The 17,683-nt window shown below is 48.9% G+C and overlaps 1 protein-coding gene across 2 annotated transcripts in view; it reads left to right on the top strand.

Moving 5' to 3' along the window:
- The window catches only part of WWP2 (WW domain containing E3 ubiquitin protein ligase 2), a 168,358-nt gene extending 163,412 nt beyond the window's left edge, over window positions 1–4,946 (top strand). For both annotated transcript variants that reach the window (XM_045870060.3, XM_064581535.1), the window contains 6 exons: window positions 226–366; window positions 640–760; window positions 1,064–1,168; window positions 2,101–2,197; window positions 2,362–2,434; window positions 2,939–4,946. In XM_045870060.3, coding sequence (XP_045726016.1) covers window positions 226–366; window positions 640–760; window positions 1,064–1,168; window positions 2,101–2,197; window positions 2,362–2,434; window positions 2,939–3,038 — 637 coding nt within the window. In that variant the 3' untranslated portion in view covers window positions 3,039–4,946. The remainder of the gene's footprint in view (window positions 1–225; window positions 367–639; window positions 761–1,063; window positions 1,169–2,100; window positions 2,198–2,361; window positions 2,435–2,938) is intronic.
- Window positions 4,947–17,683: the final 12,737 nt, after the last annotated feature.

Raw genomic sequence — 17,683 nt, 5'->3', positions numbered from 1 at the left:
GCCAGAATGGCTCTGAGCCCATAAAGATGGGCTTTATAAGTGCTTGTGGAGGTGCGCAGCTCCTAGGCTTCCCTGTCGGGCAGCTCCAGAATTCTCTCCTGCGGCTGTTCTGGATTTAGGCTGTGAGTCCTAGCATCCCATGAGCACTAAAGTGAGTGACAGAGCAGGATGAGGGGAGACGCTTCTAAGGTAGACCTCTTCCCTCTTGATCTCTCATGCCCCCAGAGAGAACAACCTGGAAGAGTGTGGTCTAGAGCTGTACTTCATCCAGGACATGGAGATCCTGGGCAAGGTGACAACCCACGAGCTCAAGGAAGGTGGTGAGAGCATCCGAGTGACAGAGGAGAACAAGGACGAGTACATCATGTGAGTTTTAAGCACTGGGGAGCCGGGGGCGGGGGGAGGGGAGCAGAGCCACCCCTGTCTCTGGGGCACCCTCCACCCAGGCCCCCCGCGCATTTCACCAGGGATCACAGCCTCCCATTTGGCGTCGGGCCCGGGGCCGGCAGCCCACTGGCTCTGGGTGCGCCGAAGCCACCTCTCAGCTGATCGCTCGCTGTGACAGCAGCCTCCTGGCAGGCCCAAGCTGCACCCGAGCAGTGCGTCTCAGCTCCGCTGATGGCTGGTCTTCGGTTTTAGGCTGCTGACCGACTGGCGTTTCACCCGGGGCGTGGAAGAGCAGACCAGAGCCTTCCTGGATGGCTTCAACGAGGTGGCCCCCCTGGAGTGGTTGCGCTACTTTGATGAGAAAGAGCTGGAGGTGAGAGCTGGGGTCGCCGGCACCCGGAGCCTGTGCCTCCGGGGCGGTCGTGCCCTTTGTTGGCAAACTGCGTCTCCAGAGAAACTCACCAGTAGAACCTCACACTCCGTCGGGACCGAGGCAGCAGGGCACATCGTTGTGATTGGGTTTCTCACACTTGTGTTGAGGGCGTCCACATTCAAGACTCGTATCACCCATGTTATTAGCGCTGCCAGCAGAAATCATGAAGATGTTTGGGATGCTTTGATCTCGTGAGCGGGAAGGGGGCTGGCACTGGGCGGCTGACACCTGTCCTCCCTGCAGCTAATGCTTTGCGGCATGCAAGAGATAGACATGAGCGACTGGCAGAAGAACACTATTTACCGACACTACACCAAGAACAGCAAGCAGATCCAGTGGTTCTGGCAGGTAGGTCCTGGGGCCCGTCCCAGCGGGGTTGGGGTAAGGGTCCGGGCAGGGGTATTAGTAGTCAGCCACAGGAAAGAGACCCGATTCGATCTCAGGCTCAAGGACACGTGTTTCATGGTCACCTCCCTCATCTCTGACGCTCCCCTCACTTTGTGAAAGGAGAAGAGAAACCCAGCCTTGGGACGAACAGAGCTGTTGCAGCTGGATTGCGTCCAGGGCTCTTGACAGGACATGTTGGTGGTCAGCCTTGGCGGGCAGGAGGGTGAGCCTGCAGGCAGGAAGGGAAGCTCCCATTGGTTGTGTGGTTTTCCTTCCAGCTGGGGGGGGACGGGACAGCACGTGCTTGTCCCCAGAGAAACTGAATGAGCTCAGAGTCCTGGATATAATGAATTGATTCTTTTATATGTGTAGTCTTGTCCTTGTCATTATGAAGCATAGCATACATGAGAAAGAGTAGGTAAATAAAAATTTCTTTGTGAAGGCAAAATTCCCATCCCATGAAATTCACCGTGTTAAGCATTTTCAGGTATTACGGTTCATTGGCCCTTCACAGTGTGATGCAGTCATGACCACCATCTAATTCCAGAACATTTCATTTCCCCCCACAAAAGAAACCCCATACCCATTAAGCAATCACTCCCATCCTTAGTATATTTTTCAAAGCAGAACTTGGATGGGAAAAGAATACCTGACTCGAGGGGCCCCTGAGACCAGAGATGTCCCATGGGCTGGTGGGACTGGCCTCCAAACACCCTGTCAGAGGGAGCGGCTTTGGGGTTTCCAAGGATGGTGGCTCTGACCCCCGATGCAACCCGGGCTTTGTGTTCTCAGCCCTAAAGAGGGGTTCTGGCTGACAGGAGTCACAGGTTAGAGCAAGGTTCTGGGTCACGTGGGTTGCCCGGCTCTGCTCTGACTGGTGGAGTTCGTTCTAGGTGGTGAAGGAGATGGACAACGAGAAGAGGATCCGACTGCTGCAGTTCGTCACTGGGACTTGCCGCCTGCCTGTTGGCGGATTTGCGGAACTCATCGGTATGTCTTCCCTTGCCCTGCTGGGGCCCTGGGGTGGGCCTGAGGGCTGCTCCCACCCTGCGAGTCAGTGGGCAGGACCTGAGCCATCTGTGGGTGGAGTCAAGGTCCTGCCCACGGAAGGCGTGGTCCTGTGGTCCTGAGGCGTGTTTCTTTTTGGGTAACAGGTAGCAATGGACCACAGAAGTTTTGCATCGACAAGGTTGGCAAGGAAACCTGGCTGCCCAGAAGTCACACGTGGTGAGCCTGCTGGTTTTAGTGGGAGGTGGCCAGAACCTCACAGACCAGATGAATTCCTGAGGGCAGCCCTGTGGGTGGGGCAGCTTCAGGGACTTCGGCAACTTTTGTGTGGCCCTGGGATTGGAGAGGAGGGGCCTCTGATTTTGTGGCGGTTGTGGTGCAGTTCCGTGTCCTCATGGTCTCACCAGCTATTAAATATTCAAACACTTCTGTTCCACTAGACAAAGAGCTGCTTCCCTGTGTGCCCTCTGCCCAGGCCCCCATTTCTCCAGCTGCCCTGCCCTGTTTGCTGACCCTTCTGGGGGGTGGTGGGGGCAGGGACAGGAAGCATGAAGGCCTCACACCGCAGGGCCCTCAAGGACTCTGTTCTGGCATCTGGCCACTTGGTGTTGTGGTCGAGCCACGGTCACGTGAACTCTTTTGACCCCACTGTAGCCAGGCTGGGGCAGGGCCATGGAGCCCTGACCTCCCTCTGCTGACTGTTGTGCTTCCCTCTCTCAACAGTTTCAACCGCCTGGATCTCCCACCGTACAAGAGCTATGAACAGCTGAAAGAGAAGCTGCTGTACGCCATTGAGGAGACTGAAGGCTTCGGACAGGAGTAACTGAGGCTGCCCCCCACCCCCCACCCCCCAGCGCACATGTAGTCATGAGTTCTTCCTGCCCGAGAGGCCAGTGGCCACAGAGCTCCTGGGAACCACCCCCCGCTCCGCCCTCCAGGTGGTGGCCGTGTGTGGGACCACACTGTCATCAGACTGGTAGCAGAGCCTGACCTCAAGAGGTCCTGCCTGTCCCTTCCTTTATCCTACCCACTGGTGGCAGTCTGGAATAAAGCCCCCATGTCACCTTTGGCCCCGTCACCCATTGCAAAGTCTGGAGGCCTGACCCTCTCTGTAAGCTCTTCCTCCTTTTCCCTTAAGACCAGCGCTAGGCGTGCATGAGCGTGCAGGGAAGGGGGCCTTGTGCCGAAGAGCTGCAGCAGAAGCCCTGGTTCTCACGGGCTAGTTAGGCAAGAAGGACACTGGCCGCTCACTCGGGGTAGCTCTTCTGGGCTGAGAAGGCCCAGGGTCTTTGTCAGTAAAAGAGGTTCTGTTTTAAATAGAACTATTCCAGTGATCTGTATAAAATGGAGGTCTGAGGGAGAGGAACTCTTCCCGCGCCCGGAGAGAGCTCTGGGTCAAGGCCCGCCGCTGCCTTTCCCAGCAGGACCCAGCCACTGAGGGTGAGCAGCGAGGCCCATCTCTGCACTCGGTGCGGGACAATTTGTTCTTTCCTGCGAATAAAGGGTTGTACCAGCTGCTTGGGTGTGAGTGGGTTGGAAACAACAAACTTCCTCAGACTTTCTTTTCCCTTTTGTATCAACTTGAAGCATTTTGTGTGTAGGGTTACTTTGTGTTTTGATGTCGGTATGCCGCTGTCACTTTCTGTCAAGGAGCTGGTACACCGGGAGTCCCTGGGACCTGGAGGGACCGGCACCGCTGGTCCAAGAATTTCCCAAACAGCTGCTCCTTTTAGGAACCCCCTTGGCAGTTCTGTGAGCTCAGGCAGGCCTGACCCGGCGGCCCAGCTTCACAGCGGCCTAGTCCCCAAGCCTTGACAGGGAGGGGAGGGTGGTATCCTGGGTGTCACCCAACCTTGCCACCTTTGGTAGAGAACTTCCTTTGCTAGATGTAGTTATTCAGGCTGCCCCAAGTGATGGAGCATGTGGGGGTGGATGACCCTGTCATTCCGTACCAGCCCCTGAGGCTACAGGCAGGTCCATTAGTCTCCTGTTGAGAATGCAGTGTGTCCCAGCCACCCTAGAGCATGTTCATCCTGCCTGGAAGTGAGGCTTTATCTGCACATGCCAAATGATGCACTTGGAGACCAGCAGAAGGGCCTCAAGCTGCCGCACATGGTCTGACTCGGTTTCTGGAGCTCCCGCCAGCCTCCGACATGTGTGGAGATGTGCAAGGCGAACATGCTCCTCTGGGATGCTGGAGGGGTGGTGGTCGTGAGCTCCCTGGTCTAGGCCCCTGGGGCTCTCTCACTGAACACCAGCTGCAGACTAGCTTGAGCTTCCTAGGACCCCAGGCAGGCCCACTGACCAGTCACAGGGCCTTCTTAGGACTGGCTCACATCCCCAGATCCTTTCTTATTCCCCACCACCTCCCCCCTCGCCGCCCAGGAGGGACAGCCGTGTCTGCTCTGTTGCGTGTGCTGATTTGAGTGTCTCAGCTCACCGGAGCTCAGCCTTTTTTCTTTCCTTGAGTCATTTGCTGTGCTTCCCTGCAGTGTCCCTCTCTCCTGGGGGGGTTGGGGTGCAAGCTGATGTGTGGGGTTTGGAAGCCTGAGACTCTTAGGTATTCAGAGTGTCTTCATGTGTGTGCGTGTGTGTACATACATGTATATAACTGAGGTGTTGTGTAGAATGCCCTTCGGTAGCTCTGGGTTGGTCAACAGATGGTTTTGTAATGCCTTCCCCCTTGCCTTGGTATTGCCAGTTTCTCGTGCAATAAACAAATCAGCAGCTGTGGGTGGTGTTGGTGTGGATGTCTACAAAATCGCTGTGCTCTGGACGAGAGGCCTCTGGGCCCCGTAGACCCTCCAGGCCCAGATAGGGGTGGAAGTTTCGTGACCTTGCTGGTTTTTCCTAAAATGTGTGTGTTATTAACCGAGACAGTCACACTTATGGGTGGCTGAGTCCTTGTGCAGGGGTCACGGGGGCAGCCCTCGGTCAGGGTTGGACGCCCCCATCCTCCCCCTGCCAGGCCACGGTTTCTGTGAACAGTTGTTGTGGGGCCAGAACATGAACAGCTGTGGCTGCAGGTCGGGTGGGGTTTTGGAAACCAGCTCCTGGGGACAGTGTCTGGGCAGTTGTTCATTCGAGAAGCATTTACTGAGTCCCACAATGACAGAGAGATGCCATGATCTTGAGCTAATGGTCATACGAGGTCTTGCCCCCCACTTTTCTGAACTCTTAAGGATTCAGATGGGACAGATCACCATGCTGTTGGGTCGTAAGGCATTTGACATGGAAATGACGTTGATCAAGCCTTGCCCTTCTCAAGGGAGGCAGAGATGTTCAGAGTGGTTCCTACCTGGAGTTTATTCTGCGAATTCACTGCGCCCCTCCCAAGCCTTTTTTCACTTGACAGAGCAATGCTGTGCTTTGAGAAAATGATTGAAAAAAGTCTACACATTATGCAGAGATCCCATAACAAATTCAAGTAAGACATGCTCAGATGGAAACTGTTCTCCACAGTCTTTTTTTTTTTTTTAATTTTATTTATTTATTTGACAGAGACACAGCGAGAGAGGGAACACAAGCAGGGGGAGTGGGAGAGGGAGAAGCAGGCTTCCCAGCGAGCAGGGAGCCCAATATGGGGCTCGATCCCAGGACCCTGGGATCATGACTTGAGCTGAAGGCAGATGCTTAACGACTGAGCCACCCAGGCGCCCCTCTCCCCAGTTTTACCTCAGAAATATACTGCTGTTAAGTTTGCTGAGCCCTTCCGTACTACAAAGTGTGCATATGCAGATCATATATACATATCATTTTTAGATATACCCCAAAATGGGATCTTACCTATGTTAACTCACTTGTCTCATTCAACAAGGTATTAAGGAAACCTTTCCATTTTCCTCAACATAGGTCTAAATGATTCTTTACTGCATGATATTCCCTAGTATGGTTCCTGTAATACGCCCATCTCCATCCTAAGGGACATTACGGTTGCATCCAACCGTTTGCTCTTGGCTGCAGACATTCACCGAATGTCCTTGGGCGGGTCTTGCGCAGCGGTGCTGCTCTTCCAGGGTGTGGGAGGCAGTCCTGGAAGTTGGATGGTTGATGACTTACCTTTATTTTTACTTAAAAATTTTAAAAAGTTTTAAAATTCAAAGATACAAAGGGTCTGCAGTGAAAGGCTACCACCACCCCCCCCTTTATTCTTGTTCCTTGTTCCTAGGCTCTGATCACCTGCTAGAGGCTATGATTGTTAGTTTCTTTTGTATCCTTCCAGATAGAACTTTAAATGTCCAATAGAGTTTAACCCCATGGCTCTCAAAAAGGTTTCTGTGTTCCTAGCCTTAGCAATGGATAGAGTCTCTTGTCACCCCACTTTGAGAACTGCATCTGAGCTCCCCTGGCTGCCCTTCCAGCACTCCATCTGCATTCCCTCCCGTGACTTTGGCTAGCTGTCCTTTTACTTCTACATGATCAAATTCTTTTTTTCTTTTAACATTGTACTGTGTAATCACAAGGAAATCATCTGTACTTTTTCTAAAGGTTTATTTAAAAAGCTGAAAGCAACAGAAAGCATCTATATTATATGATTATATAAATAAATATTGTTTGCTCCAGAATTAATAGTATAATATAATACAACTGTTTCTTCCTCATCTAGTCTTTCACCCTGGGGGCTTCTAAGTACCTCTCTTTGCTTTTCTTATATCCTCATTTTCTTCTCCTTATTCTGAAGTGTTTCAGGTAGAACTAGGCAGGCAGAGAGGCCCCCCTACCTCTACATGCTATAATAAGTTCCTGATGTAATTAGCCAAAGCTGTAAGGTTATTTTGGAAGTAAAGAGCTGATAGGACTTCCTTTGTTGCCCCAGATCTCCATTGGGTCTCCCATGTGTCAGTGAGACTTTACATAAGGTGGGACCTCCCTGGATCTGGAGTCTCAGTTCTTGCTACCCTACTGGCATTCTATATTGGGGCTCACATCACCCTTCTAGAAAAACCCTAAAGATCTCTGTGTCTCTGTTTAGAGGTGTGCTTGCAGATAGCAAGCTCTCCTGGTTCTTCAGCCGGCCTTGGCATCAACAAGGCCCCAGCTCCATCCAAAGAAAATGGAGTGCGTGCCCAAAGTTCTTACCCCAGCTCGTTTCCCTATGATCTAATCTAAGTTGTTGTTGTTTTGTTTTGTTTTTTAAATTTTATTTATTTATTTGACAGAGACAGACAGGGAACACAAGCAGGGGGAGCGAGGGAGAGGGAGAAGCAGGCTCCCCGCTGAGCAGGGAGCCCGATGTGGGGCTCGATCCCAGGACTCTGGGATCATGACCTGAGCCGAAGGCAGATGCTTAACAACTGAGCCACCCAGCTGCCCCTGAATCTAAGTTTTTAATATCCTCTTACTTATCAGGTCCCTCTGATTCTGAGGTTGATTGAAGTGCCACAGTCCAGCTCACTTTTCTATAGCCCATGCTTTATGAGTCAAGCTTCAACAGACTCAGATCGGAGCATGTGACTTCTTCGGCGCACTTTCGTCCATACCATTTGGACATCATGGATTCAGGGTCTGAATCTGATTCAGTTGGTCCCAGTGACAGTAATCATTTTCTTATTGATGCCTGTCAGTTTTGGCCCCTTCAATTTGCCTCTCTTGTCGCTCTCTTGGATGTCTTTCATGGTCTCTATGATAATCTATTCCCAACTTCAGTTCTGTTGCCCCAAACACAGAATCAACTCTTCTCCGTTCTTTTTGGAGTAATGTTAGAAACCAAAATGCGTTCTGTCAAGATGGTACAATGAGTTCACAACTTGGCCAACCTCTCCATTCCAAACATATAATAAAGACACGTAACATATAAAAAAGAGAAAGCCAAAAAGTCTTGTTCAAAAACAAGAGGAAGATTTCCGAGGGTCAGAGTAGAACAAAATGCAAAACGTTGAACAAGCTCGCAAGTGTGTGGCACCCAGAGCCTGTCGGTGGTGCCTGGGAGCGCACCTGCTGGGCGTCAGCGCTCTAAGTAAGCTCCAGTCTAGACAAGGCCTGGGCACCGGCCCACTGCTCCCTCCCGTTTCATGAAAAGCAGGCCAACCAGCCAACTGCAGCAAAACCAGACTGCCGCCATGCTCCTGGCCATGGCTTTGAGAAAGATGGAGGTGGCAACTCATCAAGACAAACCATCGCGGGATCCAGCCTGGATCTGTGATATTCCTGGGTAAACCCCCCCCCCCCCCCGCCCCAGGCCAGGGCCCAAACTGCCACTCAAAAGATAAGGCTGTTGAATGGGTGCCCAGCAGGACAGGAGGAGACAGCTGTAACACACACGAAGGGAGAGCACAACCCCTTCCCTAAGCTCTGTGGCTCTCCGTATTTCAGATGACACTCCTGGGTGGTCTCCTGCCTGCTAGTCTTTGCTGTGAGAGGACTCATGGCAGGTGGACCTTTTCACTGGGGCTATAAACATCACTGCTCACGTGTCTTTTCTCTGGGGTGATCGTTTTCTCTGGAGAGGAATGCTCTGTTCTCTGCCTGGGGGGAAGGATATACCTGAGCCGGCATACACTTGCCTGTAGGCTTGCTGGGGATCAGGAGAAGGAAGGAACCTAGGTTCTCCACAGTCCTGGCCCCTCGCTTGGCTTTTTCTCGCTCTCTTGCCCCTCCCCTCAGCCTGGGCTCCTGTAGCTGGCAGAGGGGACATAGCCAGGCTCTGTGGCTGGGGATGGGGACCTGGGTGTCCCACCCTTCCATGTAGAAACAACTTTCACCTACTGCAGTAGTCCGCTCTCTTCCTGCCCTCCCGCTGCCCCAAGTACTGAGTCTCTCTGGGGACTTGCTCATTTCTCCTCTGCATCTCCCTCTGTGGGGTTTTAGGTTAAAACTTCTGCTTGGCCAGTTATGCTCCTCCACCTGCTTTCTACATTTGAACACTTTGTTGAACATCCTTGTCCAGGCACTGAATCCTCTTATGTTGTCTTTGCCCTTGTGGAGAAAGACTTTTATAAAGCTTTCTTCACTGTCATTTGAGCGGTGAGGCTGGAGAGGTCAAAGAGAGGGTTAATCTGCCATCTCCATTAACTTCCTTTCCCTTAATAGATCTGCCGGGGTTGGGGGTGAGGGGGTGGGCAGAGGAGGGGGCAGCTTGCAGCTGGCAATCTGTGTCTAAGGGTCCCAAAGGGGACCTGACTTTCATCGAATCTGCCACTGTTTATTCCTGTGGCATTAATTCCAACCTCTCTCGGGTCCGAGCCTTTCCCGGCTCACCAGAACTCTCCTAGGAAAACCTCCTTCCACACTTATCTCGGCTGGAGATCCTGCTGCTGGCCACTTCTGCTTTCCTCCTAGAAACTTGTTGAATTCTCTTTTCTACCTTTCACGTGCTCGTTCTCTCTCAAATTGGGCCAAGTGGCCAGGGAACAACGGGAAATCTCTTTTTAATGGAGTCTCTTGGCAGGGAGCAATGATAAATACATGTCAGAATTGAATTTTAGTCATTTGACCATGTTTAAGACCATTAGGCCTTACCTCTCTAAGAGCACTGATTTGGTTCCTAATGCTTGGGGTTTGTTTTGCTTTGTTTTATTTTGCTGTCTCCAAAGATAGTCCTGCTTATAAACAGGAGGAATGTTTTACTTCTGCATTTTCTATTAACATTATCTTCATTCTAAGACATTAATTAAGTGCTGAAATTAAAAAAGGGAACACCCCCTGTAGCCTGTTGTGGATTACTCTGATGAATTCTGTTTCTATCAGTGGAAGGCAGACTTCTTCTTCTTCTTTTTAAAGATTTTATTTATGAGAGAGAGAGAGAGAGCACGAGCCGGGGAAGAGGCAGAGGGAGAAGCAGACTCCCTGCTGAGCAGGGAGCCCAACGCAGGACTCGATCCCAGGATCCCAGGATATGATCTGAGCTGAAGGCAGACGCTTAACCGACTGAACCACCCAGGCATCCCCCAGGAAGGCAGACTTCTTAGGTGCCCCCCCTCACAACCTCTTCCTGGTATTCACATCCTAGTAGGCTAATCCCCTCCACTTGAGTGGTGCTGAGCTAGTGATTTGCTTCTTACCAATAGAACGTGGCCAAGGTGATGGGTGTCACTTTCCTGCTTGAGTTACAAAGGTTTTTGACCTCCTCCTTGCTAGCAGGCTCTCTACTGCCTTCTCGGCTTGTGCACTTTGACAAAGCAAACTTGCATGTTGGAGAGACCCATGTGGCAAGGGACTGAGGGGAGCTTCGTGTCAACAGCCAGCGAGGGACTGAGGCCCTTAGTCCAACAGTCCACAAGGAAATGAGTCCTGCCCACGAGCACATGTGCTTGGAACGTTAAGATGACTGCAGCCCAGCTGACCCCCTGATTGCTGCCTGTGAGCATCCCGGAGCGGAGAACCCAGCCGGGCTGCGCTGGGGCCCCTGACCCGCAGAAACTGTGAGATCATAATGTGTGTTGTTTTAGCTGCTACGTTTTAGGGCAATTTGTTAACACAGCAATAGATAACTCATACACCATCCTAGGTCAGATGGAATGTCCTTGGATTAGCATCTCTTCCATGTTCTGGGCCCTGAATGTGGCCATGATTTTTAGTAAATGAAAGAGCCAGAGCATGGAGATTGCAAAAAAATCACACTAACCAGGAACAAAGACAGAAAGGGACCAGTATTGCTCTTTTCCTTTCCTTGGGGAAAGCAAATACTGGGAAGCGGGAGTCATTTCAGTCCCTGCCCCCAGTCCACAGCCTGACATCAACTGCCCGGGAGCACCAATGGTCTCAGAGGCCTTGGGTCTGGCCCAGCCTGGGACAGTGGCACTCTGCCTTGGGATGTCATTAGTGCTTATCTGGGCCTCCAGCCAAACCCAGTTGGCCAGAGGCCTGTCCAGTCTCTCAAGGACGCTTTTGGGGCTGTTGCCTCTGTAATTACAGGGTGAGCAGCAAGGTAGGTGGTACCATTATCGCAGTAAACCAGCCTGAAGGAGGGCCTCTGCAGCTCTTCGACTCTCACTGAGGTTGGCTCAAGGGGCACGTCTTCCTCCTCCATAGTGGCCTCCCGTGTGAGCATCTGGGCCCTGATGGCAGGCGAGAATTCTACCACTGAACCACCAATGCATCTGGGCCCTGATGGGCCACGGATGTGGAAGCATTGTTTCTTCTGTGAGGGAATTCATTTCACCCTTGAACTTTTGGATTTTATAGTCATGATGGTTTGTTAACTCCTTGTAATTGTTTCACAATGGCTAAAATATAGGGTATGTGGGGTGGGGAGAAGCAGCTCGTACATTGAATTGGACTCTCACCCTGTCCCTGCTCTCCCCAGGGCACACACCCCTGGTGCATCAGCTGTCTGCCATGGGGTCTGGGAAGCCCCTGGATAGGTATTTTTTTTCCAGCTTTATTGATATATAATTAACATAGAATATTGTGTGAGTTTAAGGTATACAAGATGATGATTTGATACAAGTATATATTGCAAAATGATTACCACAGTAAAGTTAGTTAACACATCCATCACCTCACATAACTACCATTTTGTTTTTATTGTTGAGGACATTTAAGTCTTTGTTGTGGTAAGGACATTTAAGATCCACTCTCTTAGCAACTTTTAAGTATAGAATACTCGGAAGTAGTATTAGTAACTATAGTCACCATGCTGTACCCTGGATAAATAGGATAGAGTATACTGTGGGCAAGTGGGATAGGGGAGAAAGGGTCTACTTGAGATAGGACCTTAGGGAAAGCATCTCCAAACAGGTGTTTCAGCCTGGAGACCCGAAAGCTGGGAAGGAGCCAGTCAAGCAAAGAGCCACATCTGGGGTTGGGCCCATTAGGTATAGTGGCCTGATTGGGAGACTAGCATGTTCCAGAAGTGGGTAGAAGGCTGGCGTGGCTGAGCACCGATGGAGGGTAAGCAGGAAGGGGGTGAATGAGGTTGGCGGGTCAGGGTGGGTCTCAACATGTTCCTCCTCTATGTGAAGGCAGGGGGAGGGAGAGACCAAAGAGGCTTCACACTGCGTGCACCGCTCCCATCTCATCATTGTCCAGGCTAACCTGTGGCTGTCTCGAACAGCAAAGTGGATGGGAAGTATTGTTCGTGGTAGGTCAGGAACGAGGAATATGAAATGCGATTTGAGGATTACATAGTATTGTCTTTGCTACATGCGATTAAAAGCTATGAAGTGAATGAAGATAGGCCTTTACAATATTGTTTTGAATTTTATTTGTTTATTTATTTTAGAGAGAGAGCGAGAGAGCATGTGTGAGGGGGGTGGGGGGAGGGGCAGAGGGAGAGGGAGAGGGAGAGAGACAATCTTAAGCAGGCTCCATGCCCAGTGTGGAGCCCGATGCCAGGCTTGATCTCACAACCCTGACATCATGACTTGAGCTAAAGTCAAGAGCAGACGCTTGACTGAGCCACCCAGGCGCCCCAATATTGTTTTGAATTTTAAAAGGGTAGGAAAGAATGAGATCGAAAGGGAAATACCATATATGCAATGTAAAACGCATGCACCTACAAAATTATACTGCATATTCTTCCACGATCCATCCATATCTAAGGACATTTACTAAACACATTTAAGCATCTATCACTTGTGTGTTTGTGTGTGTGAGGGGGGCTAGAACTGTAGTGGAAATCAGGATAAAGGTAAAAACTGTTCAAGTGGGACAGGCCTTAAAAGTGATGATGATGATAGGCGTGAGCTGAGGAGTAAGATCATGCAACCCTCTCCATCTGAGATTCATCCTCTAGCCAAGCTGACTCTGGCGTGAGGATAGAATATGGAAAAGGAAAGTGAGAAAGTACGCAGAAATGGCAGGTAGGCAACCTTAGCCACAGGAAAGGTAGATGAAGGTGGAAGCAGGGGCAGGGAAATGCAGACGGCAGCCATCAGACATGGTCCATGTGGTAGGACCAGCAGGTGGCTGAAAGCAGAGGCTGAAGGTGAGCAGGGTGACCAGTGTGACTCCTATACTCTGGGCGAGTGGGTGACTAGCCAGGATATAGACTAAGAGGAGGAACAAGTTTTGGAATTAGAAGCATCATATAGATTGAGACTTTTAAAAATATATAAGTGATAAGTAAGAGGACACCTTAGAGGAAACTGAGCAAAAGGGGCCCATGAGGGTCCAAGAGAAGCAGGACAAGCACCAGGAGAGAAGTCTTCAAAGGTCAGGTCAAGTGAGGTCATGGCTGACAGGGGTCAACTGGATGGGCAAAGCGGAAGCCATTGGTGACTTTAGTGCAGGTTGTTAATGGCTTGGTGGGGACAAAAGCTGGACTGCGTAAGATTAAAAAAAATGCTTGGAAGATAAAGAAGAGAAGGTAGCAAACACAGATGGCTACTTGCTGAATGAAGTTAACCAGGACAGAGGGGTGTGTGTGTATGTGGAGATGGGAGAGAATTGAGTGTTTATATGCTGAGGGGTAAGAGGTAGGGATAAAGCCAGGGTTGAAAATAAGGAAAGAAGGGATAATAGATGAAGTAAGGACCTTAGTTGGTTATTTTGGTTAAAAGAGTAGCCAAGTTATGTTATTATTGATCAGACTTTAGCTGTAGCATATAGAAAGAGGTTGATATAGGTACTAAGCTGCGAAGGAAGACACTTCGTGGAGTGTAATAGACATGTGTTTGAGAAGAAGTCTTGAGCTGGGAAAGGACTTTTTTTTTTTTTAAGATTTTTTTTATTTTTATTTATTTGAGAGAGAATGAGAGAGCATGAGAGGGAGGAGGGTCAGAGGGAGAAGCAGACTCCCCGCTGAGCAGGGAGCCCGATGCGGGACTCGATTCCGGGACTCCAGGATCATGACCTGAGCCGAAGGCAGTCGCTTAACCAACTGAGCCACCCAGGCGCCCGAGGGAGAGAATTCTTAAGGAGACTCCCTGCTGAGTGCAGAGCCTGACTCAGGACTCAATCCCAGGACCCTGGGATCATGACCTGAGCTGAAGTCGGAAGCTTAACTGACGGAGCCACCCAGGCGCCCCTAGAGCTGGGAAAGGACTTCTTAAAAATGACTCATTGAGTGCTAACCAGGGCAAGAAATGGATAGATTTGTCTATATCAAAATAAAGGTTCTCTCACTTCGATGTATACAGGAACCCCAAGGAGAGCATCTTAAAAACACAGATTCCAAGAGAGTCTCATGAAGTAGGTAAGTTGTACAAATTTTTATTGAAATAAATTATATCTAAAAAGGTCATACTCAAAATTCAATCATATCCGAGTTATGCTACTATATTTTACTGCCGTGCATGTTCTTGAGGTTAGTGTTGTCTATTGTATTTGTATTTAGGAAATACCCTGTAATGCTCTGGTCCTGTGCGTCTCTTCCCAACTAATGCTGGGATCTTGCCATCCAGCCATGGTGGGAGTATTTACACCAGGGGAATTGGCCAAGGCTACAAATCAAACCCCGCCACCCCCTTTCTTTGGAGAACTAGTTGTTTCACATTTACCAGGACACCACTGAATATGGTTTTTGAAGACACCAGGAGTGGTATCAGCAGTGAGGAAAATCAGAGAACGAGCTATCTGAAGGGCAGAGAAGACCATGTATATTCATTGCCCAAGCAGCAGTGTGAGTGGAGAACAGCAAGGGAGGAAGAGTGGCAACCTGACCCAATCTTTTTGCACCCATACACTCTCCACGTTCCTTCAAAATCTTGTCTGGCTGGTTGCAGCCCAAAGGAGAGGTGACGGGAAGCAACTGGGAAAGGTTCCCCATTCTGTGCTGAACGGACATCAAAGGCTTCTCTGGCCAAGAGACAAGACTAGTCAATGGCGCCCTCTAGTGTCAAAGAACAGCTTGGCTCCAAAGGGGAATGCTGAGAAAAAGGTTTCTCTGGATTTATGCCCTGGAAACATTAACTTCCCCGGTCTCCCCTTCCTTTCTTTTCCTCTATTTTCTTTCCCCACTTCCATTTCCCTGCTTTCTGAGTAACGTTCTCCCTACTCCCCCAACAAGAATGTCTGTTATTTTTTGAAAGATCTGAACTCTTTGCTGCTCCCAGGCAAACACCGATGATACTGAGTTGAATAGCCTAGACATGCAAATTAGTACTTGTCTCTATTACATCGAATAATTTGGAATGAATTTGTTTAGGAAAGCTGTAAAAAATCTGCTCTTGTGGGTCACATGAATCAAATGTTTCCTTGCCTTTGAAGCATGCCCCAAACCCTCCCCATTTCTGGGAACAGGGGCAAATGAAATAGTTTTCTTAGTGTTGTAGTGTAAGAACAACCCTGATTTCATTCTTTTAGGAGGGCTGTGTTCAGTCTTTTGTTTGAAGTGAAAGTTCTCGTAGCTGCAGGGTCCTCCAGAAATTGGATTGCCATTCTGAGGTTGCTGTTTCCTCCTGGAAAGGTATACTCTGCATCTAGCACAGTGGAGAAGTAATAGGGTAGCTCCTTAACAGGATTACTTCTCTCTTGTCCCTTTAGTGATTGGTGGGCTGAGCATAATTAAAGAACATTTAATTAGTTGGCCCAAAGTTGTTCCATTCTGATAGTTTCCATCTTTACATGAAGGATAACTTGCAAGTTGAGGGATATTTCGGATGTTTGTTATCACACAAAACCAGTAAGGCACGAATACCATCCTCTGTAATGTGTGTAGCGAGAGCGGCCTGAATTCTTTTAACAAGTCAGTCTGAAGCATTAGCAGTGGAAGTGAGGATAATTTTGCGGCGACAGATACGGGATCCAGACTTTGGGGCAGACTTTTTCCAAGACGTAATTTTTTTTTTTTTTTTTTTAAGATTTTATTTATTTATTTGACAGAGAGAGACACAGCGAGAGAGGGAACATGAGAGGGAACACAAGCAGGGGGAGTGGGAGGAGAAGCAGGCTTCCTGCTGAGCAGGGAGCCTGATGTGGGGCTTGATCCCAGGACCCTGGGATCATGACCTGAGCTGAAGGCAGATGCTTAACGACTGAGCCAGCCAGGTGCCCAATTTTTGGTATTTTCAGAAACAACAGACGTAGTTTAGAGATCTCATCTTGAGACTGCCAGGCTATACAGACACAAGGCTTTATTTCAGGTGAGGGTCATGGGTTATGTAGTGAATTCAGCTGCTATTTGTGTAAGCAAGACTTCATGAATAACCTTATGAGGGTCACTCTCTTATATAGGATGTCAATTTTGCTTTAGAAAATGAGCCTAAGCTACAGTCTACAAACTGTTTTTGCAAGAAATAGAGGATCCTGTTAGAAAGGTGGAATTCAGTTTGGGGCATCTGGTTGGCTCAGTCAGTAGAGCATGTGACTCTTGATCTCAGGGTTGTAGATCGAGCCCCATGTTGGGTGAAGAGATTAAAAATTAAAAAAATCTTTAAAAAAAAGGTAGAAGTCAGTTCTGCCCATTCATGGGTCAAACTATTACATATAACAAGGTCTGGGTATTCCCATGGTTTTAGATTGCTCCACGAACTTTCCAGTTTATGAAATGGTTAAAGTGGGTGGCACTGTGTTGTTACAAGACCCTGGAGAGCTGTTTGAGTACAGATTATACTACTAAAAGTGGACTGGAATCCTGTGTGGTCTCTGGTTGCCCCCTGACCCTTACATAAATGATCCATTCTTTGGGATGACATTCTCATCATTCCTCGCCTAGCCCCAGAAACATCCTGGCTCTTTACTGCCCATTTGCTGGAGCGTTAATGTTCAGGTTCCCTTTCTTACATCAGTATATTTGAAACGTGGTAACCAAATCTCAAAAGCTTCTTCAACACTCCTGTGGTTTTAAATAGATCTCAGATGTTTGACTTGTTTCAAATTTTTTATCCAATTAGATGCAGCAACCCTGATTTTGACTGCTGAAATAGACAAGTAGAAGTTGGTACTCCAGTTTCTCCTTAACCATCCCATTTTAGGTCAGAATCTTCATGAAACTTGAAGTCAGCCCTTACATTGGCATGCCCCTGTTAAGTTGAATAAAAGCTTATTTACACATCATAGTCAACTCCCAATTTCCACTAATTAGCTCTTTGGAATAAAAATTGATGTTTCTGATAAACTTTGAGACATTTGAACACTGTAAAGTGGCTTCTGAGTTTCAACTTAATTTTAGTGCCATTTTATTCTTCAATTTTTGAACATTGATAATCCATATGGTGCATTAGAGAACTCTTAGGTTCTATCTGCTCAAGAGAGGGAATTAATATCTAAGGTACTCCTGTAGGTCAAATGATTACTTACTTGTTCTGAGCCCTGAGCACTTCTTTTGGGGAAACTTTGTTCCATCCTCCGGAACATCCCACTAACCTTGGGGTTTGATGTACCTAGGCCTACTGCCCTGTGTCCCTTATGAAAAACTGCTTTAGGGACTTCACAGATGACAAACCTGAGGCACAAACTACGACCCAGGTCTTCTGGGCTCAGTTGAGAGCTCTTCTCACCATCAGGTTGTTTTTAAAGGAGTGAGACTCTGTTTCATGAAAAATTCCAAGTCTAAATTCTTTAAGGCAGCTTCAACTAAAAACTAAGTCTTGGTTGCTTCTGAAAAGGACTGTCACTCCCAGAATCAAAAACGACTAGAACACAGAC

This window comes from Mirounga angustirostris, unplaced genomic scaffold (assembly GCF_029215605.1).
Source record: "Mirounga angustirostris isolate CCGP_5_RB_7025 unplaced genomic scaffold, mMirAng1.0.hap1 SCAF_16, whole genome shotgun sequence".
In the NCBI taxonomy this organism is placed as follows: domain Eukaryota; kingdom Metazoa; phylum Chordata; class Mammalia; order Carnivora; family Phocidae; genus Mirounga; species Mirounga angustirostris.
Note: the sequence above shows the minus strand (reverse complement) of the source record. Positions and strands in the feature narration are given on the sequence as shown.